Genomic DNA, 19,479 nt, shown 5'->3' with positions numbered 1-19,479 from the left:
AAAAAAAGAGAGAGACCACCCACAAATGTTGTGGGGAAGGGAGTGCCTCGTTTGAGGTGGTGGGCCTTAGACGTGTACGGTGTGCCTTCGTAGTGGTCTCTCCCCAACCCTTGCAGACCACAACCAAGAAATGGCACGTGGTCAAAACGACAGAAACAAAAAAAGGAAAAAGGGGGCGAGCGTAAAGGGGAGAGGAGGGAGGGGAGAGGGAGGGGGGGGGGAAGCAAGTCAAACACAAAGAGGGGAGAAACACACAAAAAAAGCTGGGGAACACGGCGAATGGCAGCACAACCCGAACGCAGGAACCGTCAAAATACAAAAAAAAACTCAAAGAGGCGTCCTGAGGAGTCTGTACTGAGTGCCTGTGTAGGCAACAGCAACTGTATCGAGGAGGAGGAGGAGGGGGAGTCAAGCGGCTCTGGGAAAAACACAAAAACGGAATGGGATGAGCCACAGCTAAACTGGGTATCACACGCGCTCACAAGAGATTCGACTATTTCCTGAGTCCCCCTGTACCTATATACATATATGTGTATATGTGTATAAAATATAGATGCGTGTAGAGAGGAAAACCTGCTGGGGATTTGTTTTCAGGATGCAGCCCACCACTTGTATGCTTTTTTTTGTTTGTGGGGGGGAGGGGGGGAGGGGGTCGTAACTTGGCTTTCCGCTGCCTCTGCCCTTTTTACTTTTCTCCTCCTTCACGTTTATCTGTTCCGTTGGTGTTGCCGACTTAGTTGTTACGATTGAGTTGAACAGTTAACCAAACAGAGAAATAAATAGGGGAGGGAGGAGGGGGGAAGAGAGGGCAGACAGACAGACAATCGTGACACCGTCACTAAAAATATGCACCAGCAAAGTAGATGCCAGAACAAAAAAAAAGAAGACAAAAAAAACGGGGACCAGAAAACAAATGGGAAAAAAAGTATCTTTGAAGCCTATCGAAGACGGCGCCACGTAAAAGCGACAGACGATGGAAAAGCGCGAAAGGAGCTGTTCCGTCTTTTTTTTTGGTTTATTGTAGTTTGGGGAAGAGGGGGAAGAGGGGGAAGAGCTGCCAAAATAAAAAGCAACAAAGGTCTTCAAATGAAAGAGAACAAACTCAACTGAGGAGACACACACACATACACACAGAAAAAAAAAGCAATTGTGAAAGGAAAATGCGGCCAAAAACGAAAAAAAAAGAGAGAAAAGCGAGAAAGAGATTTTTAGAGAGGAGCGCGAACAAACAAAAAAATAAAATATATATAAAGGGAAACCGGAAGAATTGTTGTTTTGAATGATTGGTTGGAATTTTCTGCGTGTTGGGGGTTGTTTCAAATGCCGTTTGGTGTCGAGATTTACACAGTGTGTACGAAAAATAAAAGTAGCAAAGCGAAGGGCGAAAAGGAAATATAAATAAATATATAAATATATATATATATGTGCACGGGTTGGAAAGGAATGAATCCCTGTTTGTTTGTGGGTTTGTTGGTTAGTTGGTCAGTGTTATCGTTTGAGTACGTTGCACGGACTTTGAACTGCAGCTACATACATATATATGTATATATATGTATATGTATATATATGTGTGTATGTAGCCCTCCTTTTACCCTTTTTAGTACTATTCCAATGCGTTCTGTGATAGTGTGTGTTCCGGCCAGCTCACTTTTGGTTGTTTTTTGTTGGATGGTGTGCTTCCCCTTGTTTTCTGGCGTGGCAGCGACAAGGAATAGAAGAGTTCAAAGAGATAAAGGAAAAGGAAACGAGAACGACAATGATCGGGTGCGTGTGTCAGGTGTGTGCTGAACCCGGATCCTCTACGCACTGTTGTACGTCGGGACGCTTTAAAAAAAAAAAAATATATATATATAAAGGGAGGGAAGGGGAAAAAAGGATTGACAGAAAAGCACCGAACCTCGAGACTATACCAGTGTAAAAATGTGGATTCAGATGTTGCTGTTCTTCCTGTCGGATGGTTTCCTTTTCCTTCCTTTTGCTTTGCAAAGGCACACAAACAGAGAGGGAGGGATGGGGAGGGAGAGGGAGGGGGAGGGAGGGGGAGGGAGGGAGGGATGGGGAGGGATCAAAAATGAAACAATCGAAAGGGGTAAAAGGAGGAATGGGAGGAGGGAGGGGGGAATATGGAGGAGTTGAGTGTTTGTGTGCTTGATGATGAGTGTGGAGGAAAGGGGTGATGGTAGTGATACCCCCTTTTTTGTTTTTTGTCTGTTACGGAGATATTTGTGAGAAAAAGTTTGAAATAGTTGGCGAATCCGATCAAATCAAATTTATAACGGACGAAAAGATGAACAAAACAAAAAGAAAAAAAAAGGAGGAGGGGGAGGGGATTTATGGGAGACGCGACAGCGGGGAACCAGCCACGAAGAAAAAAAAAAATATGGAATCGGGCGTCCCCTCCGCGAATGTTTTGCTTTTTTCCGTTTAGATTTGCACACGCTTTTGTACTTGTGGGTCGAAGGGACCGGGCGTACACTGTTCCCCCTTTTTGTCTTCACGTTCACCTCTCAAGTGTTGTACTTCAACGAGTGCGTAGCGTTAGTCAATGAGAGGATGAGAAAGAGAGAGAGAGAAGTGTATGTGTATGTAGGGGGGGCAGTGCGACAACGCTGTAAATGAATATGTCGTTACCTTTTAGCTCCTGCTTAGCTACTTCGCTGCTATCACCTGCACATGAACCAAACAAAGCCAAGAATGAAAAGCGGAGAAAATGGGAGGAGGGGCGGCAGGGGTATGCGTTGATGGGAATAAAGGTGTGATGCACATACAGATTTCTTTCAACACTCACGCATACACGTACGAAAAAAAAAAGACAACAGCGACAGACGGTATAAAAGACTTGTGGAAACAAAGAAAAGGGGGTTTAAAAGAAAATGCCGGAGCACGACGAATTCTGTTGATCGACAGAAAGTGCCCAAAGCAAACGCAGATGCACACAAGTCCGTGTGAGGCAGGGAGAAAAAAATGCCATGCGCCAAAGTGCGTATATAGAGAGAGAGAGGCGAGTTCATTATGGCACATGTCGAAGTCGCGTGTGCGTGTGTTGGAGGGTGGGTGAGAAGGCCGGTGTGCGGTGATGGCGAACGTATACACACACACACATACACAATAACAAGAGAACGGCGATGTGATAGAGCAACGGAGAGGGAGGGTGGGAAAGACGGGAAGAGAGTTTGTATGCAAGAAAAATGAGACAGAGAATGCATGGCGGTTGAGGGGGAGGAGGGGGTGGGGGGCACTAGACGCGAATATACCGAGAAGGTGCGCCACAATGCAGGTGTCAGTGTGCACGCAGACTCGAAAGAGAAGTTTTTTTTTGGTGGTGGTGGTGATCGTCGTGGGTGGGGGGGGAGGGCATCAGCGCTCACGGAATCGCCACTAATCTGCGCGTCCGGCAAACGAGCCAACATACTCACTTGCTCGCCAGAAGCGCACTTATACGCATCCCCTCACTGTCCCATTAAAGAGAAAAAGGGGGGGTGTATGGCTTATGGTAATTGCCTTTATGGCCCATATGCATTCTTCGGCCACAAAAGACACGTAATCCTCTACACTCGATTTTTTTCCTGCGTGCGCGAGTGCTCCCTCCCCCCCCCCACACACACACACACACACCTGTACCAGATCGTGTCGGTGTGATTGTATCTCTTCCCCCCGCATTGGTGTCGCATCTGCAGAGCGGCTGCTCGCTTCACCTCAAGACAGTCTTTTGCGCCGTGATACAAAAACAAATAAGCGAAGGAGAACAAGCACACTTGGGACCAAAATAAGAGTCACCTCGCTTCCACAGTCACGCGTAGGCGCACAGCATCTCCCCACACAAACCCTTCCACACACGCACACACACACACACACACACACACACCGCGGCTGTGCAGCACGCACGTTCCGCGAAGCATGCGTTTTGCTGAGTAGGGTAGAAGTGTGAAGAGGGTGTTTGGGAAGGAGGCCTACCGAAAGCGAAGCATCAGGTAGAGTAGCATGAAAAAAACAATGACGAAGAGGGCCAGCACCCACATGTGTCTGAAGCTCCCCCACCCAATTTTGTCCAAGTTGTGCATCGTTTTTCGAATGGACCCCTGCGCGTTCAGAAAGGAGTCGCGCAGTCTCCCTAGCAGGGCGTTCTGCTCTCGCACTTCATCGCCCATCTTGGTAAAACTCACCTTGGCCCTGCGCATGTCGGACAACAGAGCCTGCATGAGGACGTCGTTCTCCTGCTCTTGGGAAGCGTTCATATGCACTGGAGTGACACCTGCTACCCTCGAGCAGGCCTGGCCGGGAGCAGGGGAAGAAGATAACGTACTAAAGGGACCATCGTCACCGACGCCGCCCTCACGACGGCGGAAAAGGGTGCTCTGAGGCTGGATCATATAGATATATACATATACATATATAGATATATATAGATATATATGCCTGTATGTGTGTGTGTGTATTGAGAGGGGGTGGGAGAGAGGCGCTGTGTGGGAATCAAGCGACAGGACTCAACAGGAATTGATAATGGTGACCGCGATTAACGCCAGTAACTCAAGACGACATAAACGCACGCCTCCCTGACAAGAGACGGGTGAACTAGATGGACGTCAGGGCGGTCCAAGTCCTGTGGCGCTATAAAGCGTCGTAGCAGCTGCACCAGCGGTGTCAACAGGGAGCCGTGGTGACAGAGAAAATGATGGCAAGAAAGAAATCCCAAATGCTGTATGCCGTGTGTGCCTGCTCTTGAGCGTGCGCGCGTGTCGGAGCGCTTCTATTGTATGGGGGTGCACCACACGTACAGATATGTGAGCGAAGCTCGACGAACGTCCTAAGAGCCAGTGTATGCCGCCTGCTGCATTTTTTTCGACACTCGCGCAGATATAGTAATGGCAGATGGAGGGGGAGTAGCGGTGGAAGAGAACAGGTTGAGATACGGAAGGGGGGTAGATGATTCTGGATCGGTGCACAAACTACGCGTATACACACTTCCCTTAGACCTGGAGACGAATTCAAGCATGTGTGTTGCAGGCGGTCACGTCGATATGACGCGCCACACAAAAAAAAAAGAAAACGAGCTTTTGTCCTCCTGTGAGTACGCCTGGTGGCAAAGCCACATCTTTTAGTGTCGCAGTTGGATGCTGTGTGTGTGTGTGTGTGCGAAAGTGGAAGGTGGGGGAGATGTGCCGCACTGTGAAGAGACACCTAACGCGGATACGACACTGCGTAGCCCCTCTCCACCACCCCCAAAGGCTTTTTTAGTCGCCCACTAAACCACCTCTGTCGAGGGCTACTTTTCCACGGCTTTGTTCTGCGGGCAACTCTGGATGTGAGACTTCATGGTGGGCACGTTCGCCAAAGCGGTGCCGCACCACATGCACTTCATCTCCTGCGTCTCCATCTGCAGAAGGCGGGCAACGTCCTGGTTCAGCGTCACGCAGCCGTGACGCTCCAAGTCCTCCAAAACACGGGCGGCTGTGAGGAAGAAAAAAGTAGCGAAGCTGTTGTAATGCTTCTTAGTCTTGAGATAAGGGCTGTCCAGATCCATTGACAGCACGTGCAGGTGCAGCATAGGCAATGAGGGGAGGGAGTGAAAACCGGCGATGAACCGGCGTCCCTCGTAGGTGCGAGGAACAGCCGACTTCAAGTAGCGGACATACTCATCCCCCACATGCATCATGTGGCGCAGGAGCGGCACATCCTCCTTGGTGAGAGAGTTGAGAGACTGTATGCGGAGGTCGAGTGGCATGACCAGGCAGTGGACCATCGATTTGGGAAAGGCATCGTTCACAAGCACGCAGGCATCGTCCTTGTAGAGAATGGAGCTACCGGCGACTACCTTGGTTTCTCCATGGCGCAGGAGTGGGTATGGTTTGAAGGCGATGACAGGGATGGGCGGCTCCGCCGACGAAGGCGCTGCTGAAGAGAGAACTAGCGGCACTCTAGTCGTTGTGCTGGCGGACTTCTGCGCTTTCCTGACCACATTGATCAGAAAGGGTAGCTTGGTTCGAGGCCCACTTCCCACAGACGTCGCTGGAGTGCGGCGCACCGCTGCACCGGTTAGCATCTGTGAAGTCTTCATTTTGACTGTGTGGGGCCGACGACTAAGCGCGCACGTGATGCACCATGTCAAAAACAACGTACGCTAATCGATTACGTCTGGGTGGTTCTCTGTGATGGCGGATGCCCCCCCCCCCCTTCCCCTATCCTCCAGAGTCTTCGTTGAATCTATGCAGTGGGGGAGGAGAGATCTATATATATATACATATATATATGTGTGTGTGTGTGCAATGTGTGTGTGTGTGTGTGTATGTGTCAGTGCTACTCTGATGCCAATGAATCGAGAGTAGTGCACGACTAGGGGGGAAGGCTATGTGATCAAAAGCAAATCGCGTGTTCGTCTCGCCAATGGGAGAATCACAAGGAGAGGAGATTTGAAGGAGAGAGGGAACAAGACATCGACATATCCAGCAGTCGCATAAAACAAAAAAAAATGGGGGGGCAGGTGCCTCGTGGCAAACTCCAGGACTTCAAAGAGGCGAGTCAAAAGGAAAAGACTTCACCACCACCCCGCACACAGAGACCTCTCTCTCTCGTTCTAGGCAGGTGTGAGAGAGAGAAAGAGGCGGCCTGTGCATATTTGATCTTCGGTTGACGCACCAGAAAAAAAACGGCGCGGACACACACATACATACACATCTGAAGGCTGTATTTGGTGTCCTCCTTCACTGTACTAAGCAGGTCTACATACAAGCCAACCTGCGAAAGCCATCTCAAAAGAGTGAAGAGTATTCGTTCGTTTCTCGGCAGGTTGCCGACTCCTGCCCGTTGCAGCTCGTTGCCATCGACTCCCCCCCCTCCCCCTTTGGAGAGAGTGACTCCGCTGCATCCGATGCCCTAAAACAAAACAATATCAAGACAAAGGGTCATCACAGTGGAAGTGGTGGTGAGAACAGGAGTGCGTCTGTGTATGCATACATGACTCATTGGAGGGGGGGGAAGAGAGGAGGAGACTTTAGCAGAGGGGATGCGCGTGATTAAACACTTGACAGGGGAAAGACAAGTTTTGTTTTTATGTCGTGCATTCACCAACACTTGTGCACAGGCATGTATGATGGATATATGCGTATGTCGCGTGTGGTCTCTTACGGGCAGAGCAACGACGCTAAGAGCCACGTCGACAAGGCCGTAGTCGCGGCACTAATGATAACGGTTACAACCCATCCTGTCGCCACCTTCGTAACAACGCCCCATGAGACACCGCTCAACTTGGCGTCCAGCACGCCACAGCCAATTGCGGCGCCGATCTGCGACTGCGAAAGCGAGACGGGAATGCCGACACCCGTCAGTACCATCGTGACCAGGGTGCCGCCAACCTGGATGCACCATCCTCGCGCCGGTGTCACGGTTACCAGCTCCATTCCCACCGTCTTCATGAGACTCGCGCCGAGGCCGAACATGCCGATCGCAATGCCCAACATTGCCGGCAGCATCGCCCACCGCGAGCTGAGCCCAGGCTCCTGCAGCTCGTGGTTCGTGAAGGCATCGTAGAGGATGACAAAGGCCGCTGTGGCATTGGCACCAGCCACTGCACCGTGAACAAAACTCGATATGCTTCCGGCTACCACTTGCAGACCAGTGAAGAGGTACTCAGCGCGCGGGTTGAAAGGTTTGATAAGAATGCCTCCAAAGCGAATGGGGTGCATGGCGTGATCCATTGCCCAGTCCTCCTCACCAAACTCGTCCTCGCTGTGAACCGAAGGGGTTGAGAGCGACACCACGACTGGGCCCTGCTCAGTGTTAGCAGAAACCACTGCCGGCTGTGTGCTCCCGTACATCGCTACACCAACAGACTGCAGTTGCTGTCTTTCGTTGTCTGTTGGATCGCACGAAGCGAGGTTGCGTCCGGGAAGGCAACGTGCGCATTTGGCGTTATGAGATCCGAGCGCTGTGGAGGTGGAGAATGGCGGCGGGTTTAACGGGAGCGCGGGCGGGTGTGAGCGGGTGTGCACGGGCGTGAGACGCACCTTGCATCCCGTGCATACAAAGGAATTACCCGAAGGGGAGATGGAAGAAAGCACAAGCGAGCAGTTTTGGTGCAGCGGAGCGGGCGTACCAGGGCGGGAGACGGTTTGGCAGTCAGAAGAGTTGCACTCCGAACGGTCGTGGTCGGCCAAACCGCTGTCGAGGGGGCTAAGCGGCAGAGAACTCAGTGTGGGCACAAGGGTAACCTTATCAGACTGTGTGGTCTGCGGCCACTGAGGTGCTGCGGGCGCGGCCATGGACTCCGTGGCTGTTGCGTCTGCTGGTACCTGCTGCAGCTGGCGATGGTGATGGTGGTGCCTTTGGGAGGGCTGCCTTCCCGATGTAATGGCCGCCATTGGACTCGGGAGCTCTCTGGAGTTTAAGCACGAAGAAATCTTCACTTCATCCCGTGGAGAGACGTCCCACACGTCTACGGGCTCCGTTCGCAGCGCATCGCTCTCCCAGACGAATGACTGCGCGCTCTTCGCAGCCGTGACCACCTCCGGGAACACCCACGCTTTCGCGGCCCAGCAGAAGAGGAAGATGAAAGCCAACAGAACGATATACTGGGCCTGAAGCGGGATGTACTGGGCAAAGGTCTGCGACATGATCGGTGGCTGCTCAATGACGATGAAAAAAAAATCTATGAGCAGAGACGCGAGCAGACAGTGCGGCAGCCACGACACTGCAACTTCAAACGAGCGCCCCTTCACGTTAAATATGTCGCGCCGCACAAGAAAGAAAAGGAGCGCTGTAACGCCGCAAGCCGCTATCGGTGCGGCGACCCACGAGATGACCACCACAACCAGCCCACTCGATTTGACGTAGGCGAACCCGCCCGTGACAAAAAGCGCGAAGCCGAGAATCGACCCAACAACTGTGTGAGTGATAGACACTGGTAAACCCAAGACTGTGGAGAGGTAAAGCCACAGTGCAGCAGCGAAACTGGCGCACGTCATGCCAATCACAACAACATCCCTGTTTTGGGAGAAAAGCACAGGGTCGACGATGCCGCCACGAATGGTGTTGCTCACGTGACCGCCCATGAAGGCAGCACCCAGCAGCTCGAAGACAGTGCAGTAGATGATCGCCTGCTTCATGTTGAGAGAGCCGCTGCCCACCACCATGGCAAAATTGGCGGAGAGGTCATTGGCGCCAATACCAACGCCGCAGAGAAAAGAAAGCAGTGTGCCAATGCACACCAGCGGCAGAGTGGCTTCTACATCCACTTTGCAGGTGGCGATGTCTTTCATGAGGCTTCTCCCCCCCCCCCTCCACCACCCCACCCCACACACACACACACACACGACTGCAGTAAACGCAACAGAGGAAAGGAGCCAGTATTAGAAAGTAGCAAAAAAAAAGAGGAGGACGAGGGGGAGGAGGGGGAGGGGGATGTGGTCAGACGCGCACACGCATGCACGCAATCGCGCAAGGGAAAATAAATTTGAGTTTCGTAACGTGTCACCTAGGCTAAACAGCAACAAATAACGAATGGGCGAAGAAACAAAAAAAGGAAATAAATACCAAAGAAGAACGATACGCTTCAATTGGGGAGTGTGTGTACGTATGCGTGTATGTGTCGTTGCTGTGGCCAACCGATGTATGCTGCGCCCCCCCTCAGTCGCTAATATGCAAGAACGTAAAAAGATCGATACAAACAAATATATACAATGTGTTGGCATGTGGAGAGTGGTCGATGCTACACACATATATATATATATATATATATATATAGGCGGAGTATTGGAAATTAGACGATGGTGTGTTTTTTTGTGCGTGTGAGTGTTGGAGGAGGGGGGAGGGAGGGAGGGAGGGAGAGAGGGAGGGAGGAGAGAGGAGAGGTTGGTGTGTGCGCACGAGGCAGTAAACCATGTCACGCGCAGTTGAAGAAAAGGTGGGATGGTCAGCGAAAAGAAAGTAAAACAAAAGACAGAGACTGAGGCCGACACACCGCATAGATAAAGTGGACAAGTAATTTGTGCGGAAGAGCTTGCACAAGTTGCACGACACCTGATCGAGTAGTTTGGACCCCTGCCTTGTGTTCACATAGTCACACATCAACGCAGTCTATGGCTGTGTGCCTCTCACATGCGTGTTGCCAGCGTATATAGACATCGGCGTCGTGAGTGCTGGCAGATGCTGTGGCGATTGACCGCCGCACCGTCTTGCCTCGCCTAGCCATGAACCTTTGCATCGCGGAGCTACACTGCTGTTTCTCGAAGCGTTTGTTTGGCTTTAGTCCATCAACATTGATCACCACCCGACCATTGTGTACACGTGCACGCGGCATCTAATACAAAGTGTTTAACAGGAGGCCCTATATACGCACGCACACAAGGGCGACGAGTGCGTGTGCACGGAACGCGCTCACGTTTATCTGTGTATAAATGTCCATCGCAATACACGATCCAGCACAGCGAAAAGTTGTTCGGCTGGAAGAGAGACGGATGCGTATCTGCGTCGGTTTGATGAGGTGCGTGGAGGCGGCGTGAGAGGCAGTCATCAGACTCCACGCCAATCATCTCATTCACACTTGAGCAGACGCGACCCCACAACCGAGATCCCCCCCCCCCCCCTCTCACCTACCCGTGTGGGGGGGGGGGCGAAAGAGCAGCTTCACTCGAGATGCACTCCCTTTTCCCCCTCTTCCCTATATACATCATAAATGCGAGCAAACAAGAAAATCCTAAAGATAAACTAGTGTACATGTTTGCCGACTTTGTCTGTGGGTGGGTGGCTGTGTTTCTTTTGCGGCATTCGCTTCCTCGTCCCTCCCCCCCCCGCACCGCACCCACACCCTCCACAGGTGTGCGTGCAGGTCAACATGAACAGTGCAGCAGAGGAGGCCGGATGCCTACGGAACGGCAGCACACGCCTGCGTACTCATCGAGAAAAAGAGGAGAAGGGTCGAGTCAAATCAACGAGAGGTGTAACAGCACGCACACCTGAGGGAATCGATTTGGAAACGTCTTGTTTCCAGGCGTCTGGCGCGCGCACACACACCTACCCCTCCCCTCTGCTCGCCTCAAGTGGCCGCGACTCGCCCCTGCCGACGAAGCCTTGATTCAGCTATGCGTAGTACTCCTCGTTGCCCTCCTCCTCATCCTCATCCTCCTCGGCTGAGGGGCGCGGGGGAGGCGGTGCGTAGCGCATCTCTTCGTCTAAAGTGCAGTCCCGCTGGCCGTCGAACTCACCAGGAGCCTCGGCGTACTCGTGGAAGCAAGGGGGCGGCAAGGGTGGGGCGTAGTAGGCGCCCTGTATGTCCTTGAGACCCGTGCCATAGTACATCATCTGGCAAGAGGCGCCAGGACGTCCGGTGGTCGTCACTGCGTAGGTGGCTGCACCAGGCCAGCGAAGAGACTTGGCCACGTACACGGCCGTCAGGCTTCCCTCACCTTCGTAGGCCTTGCGGAAGGTCCAGGCAGTGAGGTTGGCGCGGCTGTGTCCGGGGTAAGAGAGTGGCGCGTCAAGGCTCAAGTCTGACAGGAATGGCGCGATCATCTCAGGCGCCGGTGGCGGTGGCGGCGCAGATGCAGCCATACCGTTGCCCAGCGCCTCGTCGTCGTCGACGTCCGCCGTCTCCGGCTCCTCCTCGTCCTCTAGCGATGCCGTCGTGACGCGGCCGCAGTTCAGAATTGACGGCGCAACGTGCGACCACCCCTTCGCCTGCATCAGCTCCTCCTTTGCGTACCCCCTAAACCACGCCTCCACAGCTGCAATGGCCTCTGTGTCATCCTCATCTGGGGTTTCTTGCGGCACCAGTGGCGGCACCACGGCGTAGGCCGGAACCGTTGTCGGCGGCGGGCGTGCCGCGGCACCTTCTTCGTCCTCCTCAACGTCCGGCACCGCGCCCTCGGTGGTGAAGGTCTGCATTGGGGCGATAGAGCACGCACTGGTGATGCGGGCGATTTGAGCACGCAGGTAGTGCTTTTCTTTCCCCAGGAAGCGCGGGTGCCCGTGAACTGGAGCATCGAGGTTACCAGAGAAGCGGCAGCGAATGGCACGAGCGACTGTGATGTGGTGCGGGCTGACGTCCGGCAGACGAGTCCAGGTCATGGGGTCCTCACTCGTCGAAGCGTAGTAGCACATGGCATTGAGACCTGTGCCGGCCTCCTCCGCAGGTGTTGACGGACGCGGCCCGCGGCGGACACAACGGTTCCCCATCACCGTACAGAGCACGTCCGCGATTGCCGAGACGGGAGCGTGCTCCTCCTCCTCCTCCATTTCGCCTTCTCCGTCGTCCAGACCAGCCATCTCAGCATTCTCCTGCACGCGATCCAAATCCACCTTGCACTCTGCAATGTAGTAGTCATATGAGCTTCCGATGACCACACCCCAGAAGCGCACAGAGGACAGCGGCTCAGAGCGGATCAGCTGGCGCAGGCCAATGAAAAGGCGGTACGCATCCACCTGCGGCAAACCGAGTCCAACCCTGTTGAAATATTGCTGTTCTGTCACGACGTCACTAAGGGTGCCGGGATGATCCGCAAGGTCAACGCGCTGCTGGCCATCCGCATCGGTGGCGCCCTCGACTTCCTCCTCTTCCTCGTCCATTTCGCCGTCGACGCGGCGTGGGCGGCGTGGCGGTCGTGGTGGTGCCAAGGCGATATTCGTGTTGGCAGCCCAGCGGGTGTTCGTGAACGAGTCCGCTGGGGCCGCAGGGCGAGCGGTAGGGTTCGGATCAGCGTACACCTTATCCCTCTTAGATGGCACAGCGCTGCCAAACAAGAAGTGGTTGGAAGCCGCCCCGAGCGCCTCCATCACGTTGACAGGCCTCTCGCGGATCACTTGCGAGAGCACCTGTGTCATGTGGCCCCAGAGGGCCGATTGGCGGATTTGATGCTCGTCTACACCTGCCATTGTTCTGTGCACAGAAACGCTGGCACAACAGAGATCCCGCTATCGAAACTGCGACCTGCACACTCTTGAGCGGAAGCCTCGTGTGAGAGTCAATCAAATGGGGGGGGGGAAGGGGAGAGGGAGTGGCCTTCGATGGACTAGCGGCAGGTCTCCTGTCAATGCTCGGCAAGATGAAGAGCAAGACACGGTAAAGGCACAAACGGGGTGTACGTCTGTGCAGGTGTATGTGTTGTGGCGTGCACCTCACCAGCCTGGCAGCGACAAAGACAAGTGTCACAAAGCGTTTGGGGGGAGCGTCACGATTGGCGGTGGTGTTTCACTGGGGGAGCATCGCCAAAAATATATACGTGTGTATACATATATATATACGCGTCCGAGGACAAGCAAATCAAAAGGGAGGGAGGAGGGAGAAAGGGGAGAAAAAAAGAGAGAAGTAACGGTGAGAAACAAAAGAAGTAAGGAGATGGCGAAAAGTGCCAAAGGCAGAGGCTCTGCGTGCAGCAGGGGGTGACATACAACAGCAACGCACGCACGCAAAGCCACAGCTTGGGTAGTTACAACGCATGTGAAGTGTGTAACCTTCCGCAAAACCAGACAGGCACAGTTGTTCTACTTTTGTGTATGTGTCCTCGAAAGCTCGCTGACGTCCCCAGCCCACCCCCGCAAAGAGCAACAAAAACAACACAGGTGCAGTGCCATCACGTTACCCATTTCGGTCCTCAGCTCAGAGAGGTGAACACACGGGCACACACACACACACCTAATCATCCTTGGGTCCTTCATCTGTTCTCTCTCCCCCGACCACTCCTCAAATCGACTTGGGATCGCGCAGCACGTCAAACTCGCGCACGGGATGCAGCGGTCTTTCCAAATTTCGCACAGGCGACTTCCATGCGCGGTCTTTGTCCAAAATCATAAAATTTTGCGAGTGTCCCTCCGCCACAGGGTTCACACGTGCCTCATACTGCATCTCCGACTCGTAGCCGAGCAGCGTGTGTAAGAAACTGTCGTGTCCCATCAGGTAATAGAGGCTGCAGGTGGCGATCACACCCAAACCGAAAATGCGCACTGGTGCCCAAAAGAAAGCCTGTCTGCCGATCTTGTTGCGGTCTGCACGGCTGTCATTGAAGCGAACTTGCATGATACCGCGCCAGCTGCGAGTACGTCGAATGATCGGTTTGCGAGGGAGCTCCCTCCGCCGAGAAAAGACAGAGTAGCCAGACATGGATCTGGTTGCGCTAGTGTAGGCACGAGTGTGCCTCAATATCTGTCGGTGTGTGTATGACGTGGGAAATCTCCTTACTAAGAGATGCCCTTGCCTCCCCCACCCTCTGCGCGCCCCCCCCCCCTCCCCCTCCCACCGCTTGAGTTGGCAAAAGGGTGGCGGCTTCTACAGAGAGGCGGCGTTGCTGGTTCTGTTCTCGACCCCTTCGCCGTCAAATCGCAGAGCAACGCGAGGGGGAGGGAGGGAGGGGGGGGGGGAGAGAACGATGTGCGCTGAGCGAGCGGATAAAAGTTGAAGTTGGAGGGAAGAAGAACTCGAGATGCTAAAGAGGGAACAATCACATACACCAGCAAAAAAATACAGCAGAGAGACGGGGGGAGGGGGGGGGGGGCGACGAAGTGGCGCGCTTGGAAAACTGCCGTCAACGCGTGCTGTGGCCTCTCTGTTGAAGCACACCCTGCAGAAACGACCAGCTGGAGGCACCACAGATTGCCGGACATGCACACCCACACGCCTGCACACTTACCGCCTATACAAAAACCGAAACTGGAGCACTCTGTGTGCACAGGTGAGCGGGGAGAGATGATGTCACCACAATTGCCTGGTGACAGGAATACTTTCCTAAAGTTGATGGTGAACAGGATATATTTTTTTTATCTTCGGAGCTCAACGCTCATTGTCTACCCTTGTTTTTTTCTTTCTCCTGAAGGAGTGCGGGCTTGTTCCTCGGAATTGCCGATTATGTCATCGAATTACTCGCTGCGAAAGTAGATTAGCTACAATCCCCCTCGTCTTTCACAAATAAACAAGAATGCGAGCAGATACCCGCTGTGTGCATCGCTCAGTGCTTCTTCGCTTGTTTTCGTTTCTCCTTAACAAGCCGCCCTTGGGCCGCCGCAGCAACAGCCTTTTTTGCCGTCTTCTTGCCTGAAGCATGAGACGAGCCTCTGACGGAGGCCCCAGCAGCTGCAACTGTGACGGTGTCGGCATCAAAGAAGTGCTCCTCGTCGTCCTCGCTGTCCTGGGCAGCTACCGCGGCTGTGACTGGCTTGGCCTTTGACGCCCGCATCTCAGCGCGCGTGCGCTTGGTTGCTGCCTGCTCCACTGCCGCCGCCTTCGAGTCCCCACGCTTGCGCTTGCCGCTCCTCTTCGGGGCGTCCTTGACGCGTCCCTCCAACGCGCCCTCGATGTCATCATCCGTGTCATCCGTGTCATCGGCTTCGGGGCAGGCCCCCATCTCGGCCGCCAACGACGTGCCCTTGAAGTACCTCCCCTTGTCCTTCACCCCGTAGCGCTCCATGTAGGCGTCCTCGTCATAGTCATCTTCCACTTCCGCGGGAGGTAACTCCGCGACAAGAGGCACACTCGCCGTCTCACCGCGGTCTACGCGCAGGACACAGCCGCGCAGGCGAGATCCGTGATAGCGCTCCTGCGCGTACGCCGCGTAAGCGGGCAACGCAAACTGGACGTGGGCGATACCGGTGGAGAGATGCGTCTCCGGATGCACGAGTATTTCACACTTGCGAATAGCTCCACATGGTGCGAAATGCTGCCGCAGTTGGGCCTCCGTGACATCCTCGCCGACATTCCCCACGTAGATATCATTGGGGCCGTCGTCGAGAAGGTTGTACTTCTCCGTCCGCCCCGTGACGTTACTGCCGGCGCCGGTGGCAGGAACAGGCGGCGCATTCTCAGCCGGTGCGCGCCGACGAGTCGTGGAAGATGAAAGCGCAGCAGAACCCGCTTTGGCCAGCTCCAAGCCCAGCGGCATAACGATGACCTCGTCGTCGTTGTCGGCCTCTGAAGTCGCAGACCCGCCAGCTGCGGACGAAGCAGCAGGCGTCCTCTGGCTAGCAAGGCCACCAGCTGTGCGTGAGGGTCCGGTGCCGCCATGTGAGTAGGGCAGCGAGCCTGGCGCCGCAGCCTTGGTGGCGCTGATTCGCCGCCCAAGAAGGTGGAAGCCGTCGAGAAACGTAATAGCCGGCGCCACCTCCGCCTCCGTCTCGAAGGTCAGAAAGGCCTTTCGGTTCTGAGAGGTCATCTTAATCGCCTCCAGCTTCTTCTCCAACTGCGGGGCCACGTCACGCAGCACCTCGCGGATGATCTCTGGCTGTGCCACCTTGGCCAAGTCTGTGAGCAGCACCTGTCGCATGAAGCTGTCCTTGCCCATATCCTTCATCCCGCCAATGTCGTTCATCTTCTCAAAATCTTTCGGCTTTGGCTCCTCGACGCGGAGGGCGCGGCCGAGAAACTTTCGGCCGTTCAACACCCGCACGGCGGTGGACACACTATTGGGGGATTGAAAGACAAGGAAGCCAAAGCCCTGCCCGGGCTTCTTAATGAGGCGCAGCGGCTTGCCAACCTTCCACGCCGAAGCGAACTGTAACACCTCATCCTCCAGCGTGGGCTTGCCAGGCTCGTTGGCGTACGTGTACGGCAGACCATCAATGAAGACCTTTGTGTTGAGCTTTTTGGGGAGCTCCGTGCCGTTGGCAGTGACCGTCGTGATGACACGGGTGTGGTTGCCGCCTTTAGCAGCGTTCGAATCGACATCGGCCTCGGCAGGGCTGGCGTGCGTCTTCTCGTCCTCGTGTGAGACACCCTTGATATGCCCACCGCGGCGCGGGGGGTGCGAGCAGTCACCACGCCCACGCCCACGCCCACGAGGCCCGCCACCACCGCCGCGCCCATTGCCTCGACCATGGCCGCCACGATCCAAGCCGCGGCCGCGCTTCTCTTGATGCAAACTAGGTGGAATAAACCCACAGCTCCCTTCCTCGAGAGCTACTGCCTGTTCGCGACGCGCACTCACTGCCACAGGTGGAGCATCGTCACCATCGTCGTGTCCGCTTCGGCTGCGTTGCGGCCTTTGTTGGTGAGAAAGACGTCCAGACGACGCCGTCGGCGCAGCAGGGGCACCACCACGAGAGATGACTGGAAACGCGGGCACTAGCGAGCGCTTCACTGGCGCGAGAGTGGATTTGTGGGTTGCCGCTACCGCACCGCCGCGCGGCTTGTGGCCACCAGCACCACCGCGACCGCCACCACGGTTTTGAGAGATACCCTGGCCTCTGCCAAGCACCATGTCTGGTTTGGTGCTCGCTCACGAACTAAATTCTGTGGTATGTAGCGGTGCGAAAACAACGGACAGAGGTAGATGCAGAGGGAGAAGTGTGGGTGGAGACGTATAAAAGAAAATGGCATGGCATAGAAATCGTGCAACGAGTGCAAAAACAAAACAAGGGGAAGAGACCCATCCCCGTGCACGAGGCTATACTGTGTGTGTGTGTGTCGATATACTGTTCAAAGTTTGTTGTTGTTGTTCGATACGGCATAGAAATAGCAGCGAAGATGCTGACACACACACATGCACACACCTTTGCAAACACGGTGCCTGGCGGCAAACGAGTGAGGAGAGGCCATGAAAAACAAGACATCGTGGATCTCGGGCACGTCCACTCGCGAGGATACGCGCGCACATCCGTATCCATCACGAAGCGTGCATCGGTTAAATCCGATGCTCACCAGAAAAGACGTACACCGTGGCGCTCACATCACGTACAAACACGCAGTCACAGACGGGAAAAAAAAAGCGGACGAAAATAAATGTATTACGGGAATACCCCGTGCACCAGCACATAATGGAGGAAGGGGGAGGGGGGCGCAACTGTTTCTCCCTCTGCCTTTTGGTTTAAGATCGTTGGTGGCCCCTACACCTCCTCCTCCTCCTCGGGCAACCACCACTGCACACTCCACCTACCAGTTGCCGGCCTCATGCCAGGCACGGAAGTTAGAGATATCGACGTTCAGCGGACTTGTAGTCTCCTGGTGTGCCCACGGCTCGTCAGCTATCGTGTCGAGCATCAGCTTCGTCACCCGCTCCACTGCCAAACGGCCCCCACGTCTCTCGTGCACTGTCAAGCCCGGTGCTGTGTCAAAGGCATCGCATAATCGCTCAGCCAAGCGCCACACCATCGCGTACGAAATAAAATTGCTCTGCATCTGCGTCTGCAGGAAGGGCCTGCCTATCGCCTTGACAGCCCCATCGTCGTGCGCCACGCCGGTCGCCTGTGCGTAGAACTTCTCCCAAGCGCTTTTAAACTCAGCCGTGCACGGCTTCTTCATCGACGGGAAGTCCCTCACTACACGAGCCCACCAGTGCTCTTCCAACGTGGCATCCTCAGACATGTCCCTCAACACCGCCATCACATCCTTGCCGATGTGAGGCGGCAGTGGCTCCACCTTGTGTGTTGTAGCGCCGCGTAGTGACTGGTAGTGCTCCTTTTCTAGTGCACTGAAACCCTCAACATGGAAGATGTTCGACGCATCGTAGGCGATGCCGGCCGGGTTGCCAGTGAGACTCGCCCCTGCGCTAGAGGCCTTTTTGACCGCATTGCGCATGTTGTCAAGGCGCGGAAGCATGTCACCCTGCGCGTAGGGCTGCGTACGGCCCGTCACACCCGAGCCCCAGTACTCGAGAAAACGCTTCTGGATCCTTGGGCAGCCGAGGCCGCAGAGACTAATGCATGCCCCACCACAGTGGTTGGCGCCGCGGGGGCGCAAAGCGCTGGAGGCACTCGCTCTAAGCAGCATGAAGAAAGCAGAAAATGGCAAGGGGTCGCGCGATGGGGGGAAGGGAGGGGGTGGGGGGCGGGGGGGGGAGACGTTTAGTGGGATAGAGGAACCCGTGTACGTAAGCCGATAAGGCGCTGTGCACTTCTCAGAGACCCCCACGCACGATGGGCAGAAGAAAAGCAGGGGAGAGGGGAGAGGGGAGGGGGACGACTTCAAAAAGAAGACCCTTGCCTTGTTGAAATCTAGTCATACAGATTATACACACACACGCGTATATGTATATATGTACGTACAAACGAGCAGATGAGGGAGAGATGAGCAAAGACTACTACGACTGTTATGACTAATACAACTACTGCGCATACTACAAACTAACAGCTAATGGTGTCGAGGGGCTTTCCAAAGCCTCCTACGACTAGCAAGGTCAAAATGAGGGAAGGTTGTGTACCCTGTGCATGTTCGAATGGGTGCAGAGTAACAGATGCCGATGCGCTCTTGAGAAACAGACACGAAGAGAACTTGATGCGAGTCCGGTGGTGTCACACTCCTTTCCTCTTCGTTTTACGAATTGTGCGAGGACACGAGGCCAACGTTTTGTGAAAAAAAGGTAGTGGGGCACGATGGGGGGAGGCGGAGAGAGTGAAAGTGATGTTTGATGAGTGCAACCGCTGGAGAGGACGGCGGAGACAGTGAAGAAAGAAGAGAAAGTATCGGCGGTGGGAAAGAGATGACAGCGCAGATAAGCCTCATGTGAGACCGGAGAGCAACTGATGATCAGCCCCCACTGCAGGAAGGCGAGCATCCGCGCGCGCATGAGA

At 54.7% G+C, this 19,479-nt stretch overlaps 7 protein-coding genes across 7 annotated transcripts; all 7 read right to left on the bottom strand.

Moving 5' to 3' along the window:
- Positions 1-3,950: 3,950 nt before the first annotated feature.
- On the bottom strand, positions 3,951-4,370 carry JKF63_00614 (uncharacterized protein; the record flags this gene model as incomplete). Its single annotated transcript, XM_067896665.1, has 1 exon — positions 3,951-4,370. One exon carries the CDS (start codon positions 4,368-4,370, stop codon positions 3,951-3,953), a length of 420 nt encoding a protein of 139 aa, XP_067752822.1.
- Positions 4,371-5,263: 893 nt separating this feature from the next.
- JKF63_00613 (uncharacterized protein) lies at positions 5,264-6,055 on the bottom strand (the record flags this gene model as incomplete). Its single annotated transcript, XM_067896664.1, has 1 exon — positions 5,264-6,055. One exon carries the CDS (start codon positions 6,053-6,055, stop codon positions 5,264-5,266), a length of 792 nt encoding a protein of 263 aa, XP_067752821.1.
- Positions 6,056-7,118: 1,063 nt separating this feature from the next.
- On the bottom strand, positions 7,119-9,251 carry JKF63_00612 (uncharacterized protein; the record flags this gene model as incomplete). The annotated part of the gene is made up of 1 exon (XM_067896663.1): positions 7,119-9,251. The coding sequence occupies one exon, from the start codon at positions 9,249-9,251 to the stop codon at positions 7,119-7,121; it is 2,133 nt and encodes a 710-aa protein (XP_067752820.1).
- Positions 9,252-11,070: 1,819 nt separating this feature from the next.
- On the bottom strand, positions 11,071-12,861 carry JKF63_00611 (uncharacterized protein; the record flags this gene model as incomplete). The annotated part of the gene is made up of 1 exon (XM_067896662.1): positions 11,071-12,861. One exon carries the CDS (start codon positions 12,859-12,861, stop codon positions 11,071-11,073), a length of 1,791 nt encoding a protein of 596 aa, XP_067752819.1.
- Positions 12,862-13,669: 808 nt separating this feature from the next.
- On the bottom strand, positions 13,670-14,086 carry JKF63_00610 (uncharacterized protein; the record flags this gene model as incomplete). Its single annotated transcript, XM_067896661.1, has 1 exon — positions 13,670-14,086. The coding sequence occupies one exon, from the start codon at positions 14,084-14,086 to the stop codon at positions 13,670-13,672; it is 417 nt and encodes a 138-aa protein (XP_067752818.1).
- Positions 14,087-14,927: 841 nt separating this feature from the next.
- On the bottom strand, positions 14,928-17,171 carry JKF63_00609 (uncharacterized protein; the record flags this gene model as incomplete). The annotated part of the gene is made up of 1 exon (XM_067896660.1): positions 14,928-17,171. The coding sequence occupies one exon, from the start codon at positions 17,169-17,171 to the stop codon at positions 14,928-14,930; it is 2,244 nt and encodes a 747-aa protein (XP_067752817.1).
- A 671-nt stretch (positions 17,172-17,842) lies between these two features.
- On the bottom strand, positions 17,843-18,679 carry JKF63_00608 (uncharacterized protein; the record flags this gene model as incomplete). The annotated part of the gene is made up of 1 exon (XM_067896659.1): positions 17,843-18,679. One exon carries the CDS (start codon positions 18,677-18,679, stop codon positions 17,843-17,845), a length of 837 nt encoding a protein of 278 aa, XP_067752816.1.
- Positions 18,680-19,479: the final 800 nt, after the last annotated feature.

The sequence above is a fragment of the Porcisia hertigi genome, chromosome 36, assembly GCF_017918235.1.
Source record: "Porcisia hertigi strain C119 chromosome 36, whole genome shotgun sequence".
Lineage (NCBI taxonomy): Eukaryota > Euglenozoa > Kinetoplastea > Trypanosomatida > Trypanosomatidae > Porcisia > Porcisia hertigi.
Note: the sequence above shows the minus strand (reverse complement) of the source record. Positions and strands in the feature narration are given on the sequence as shown.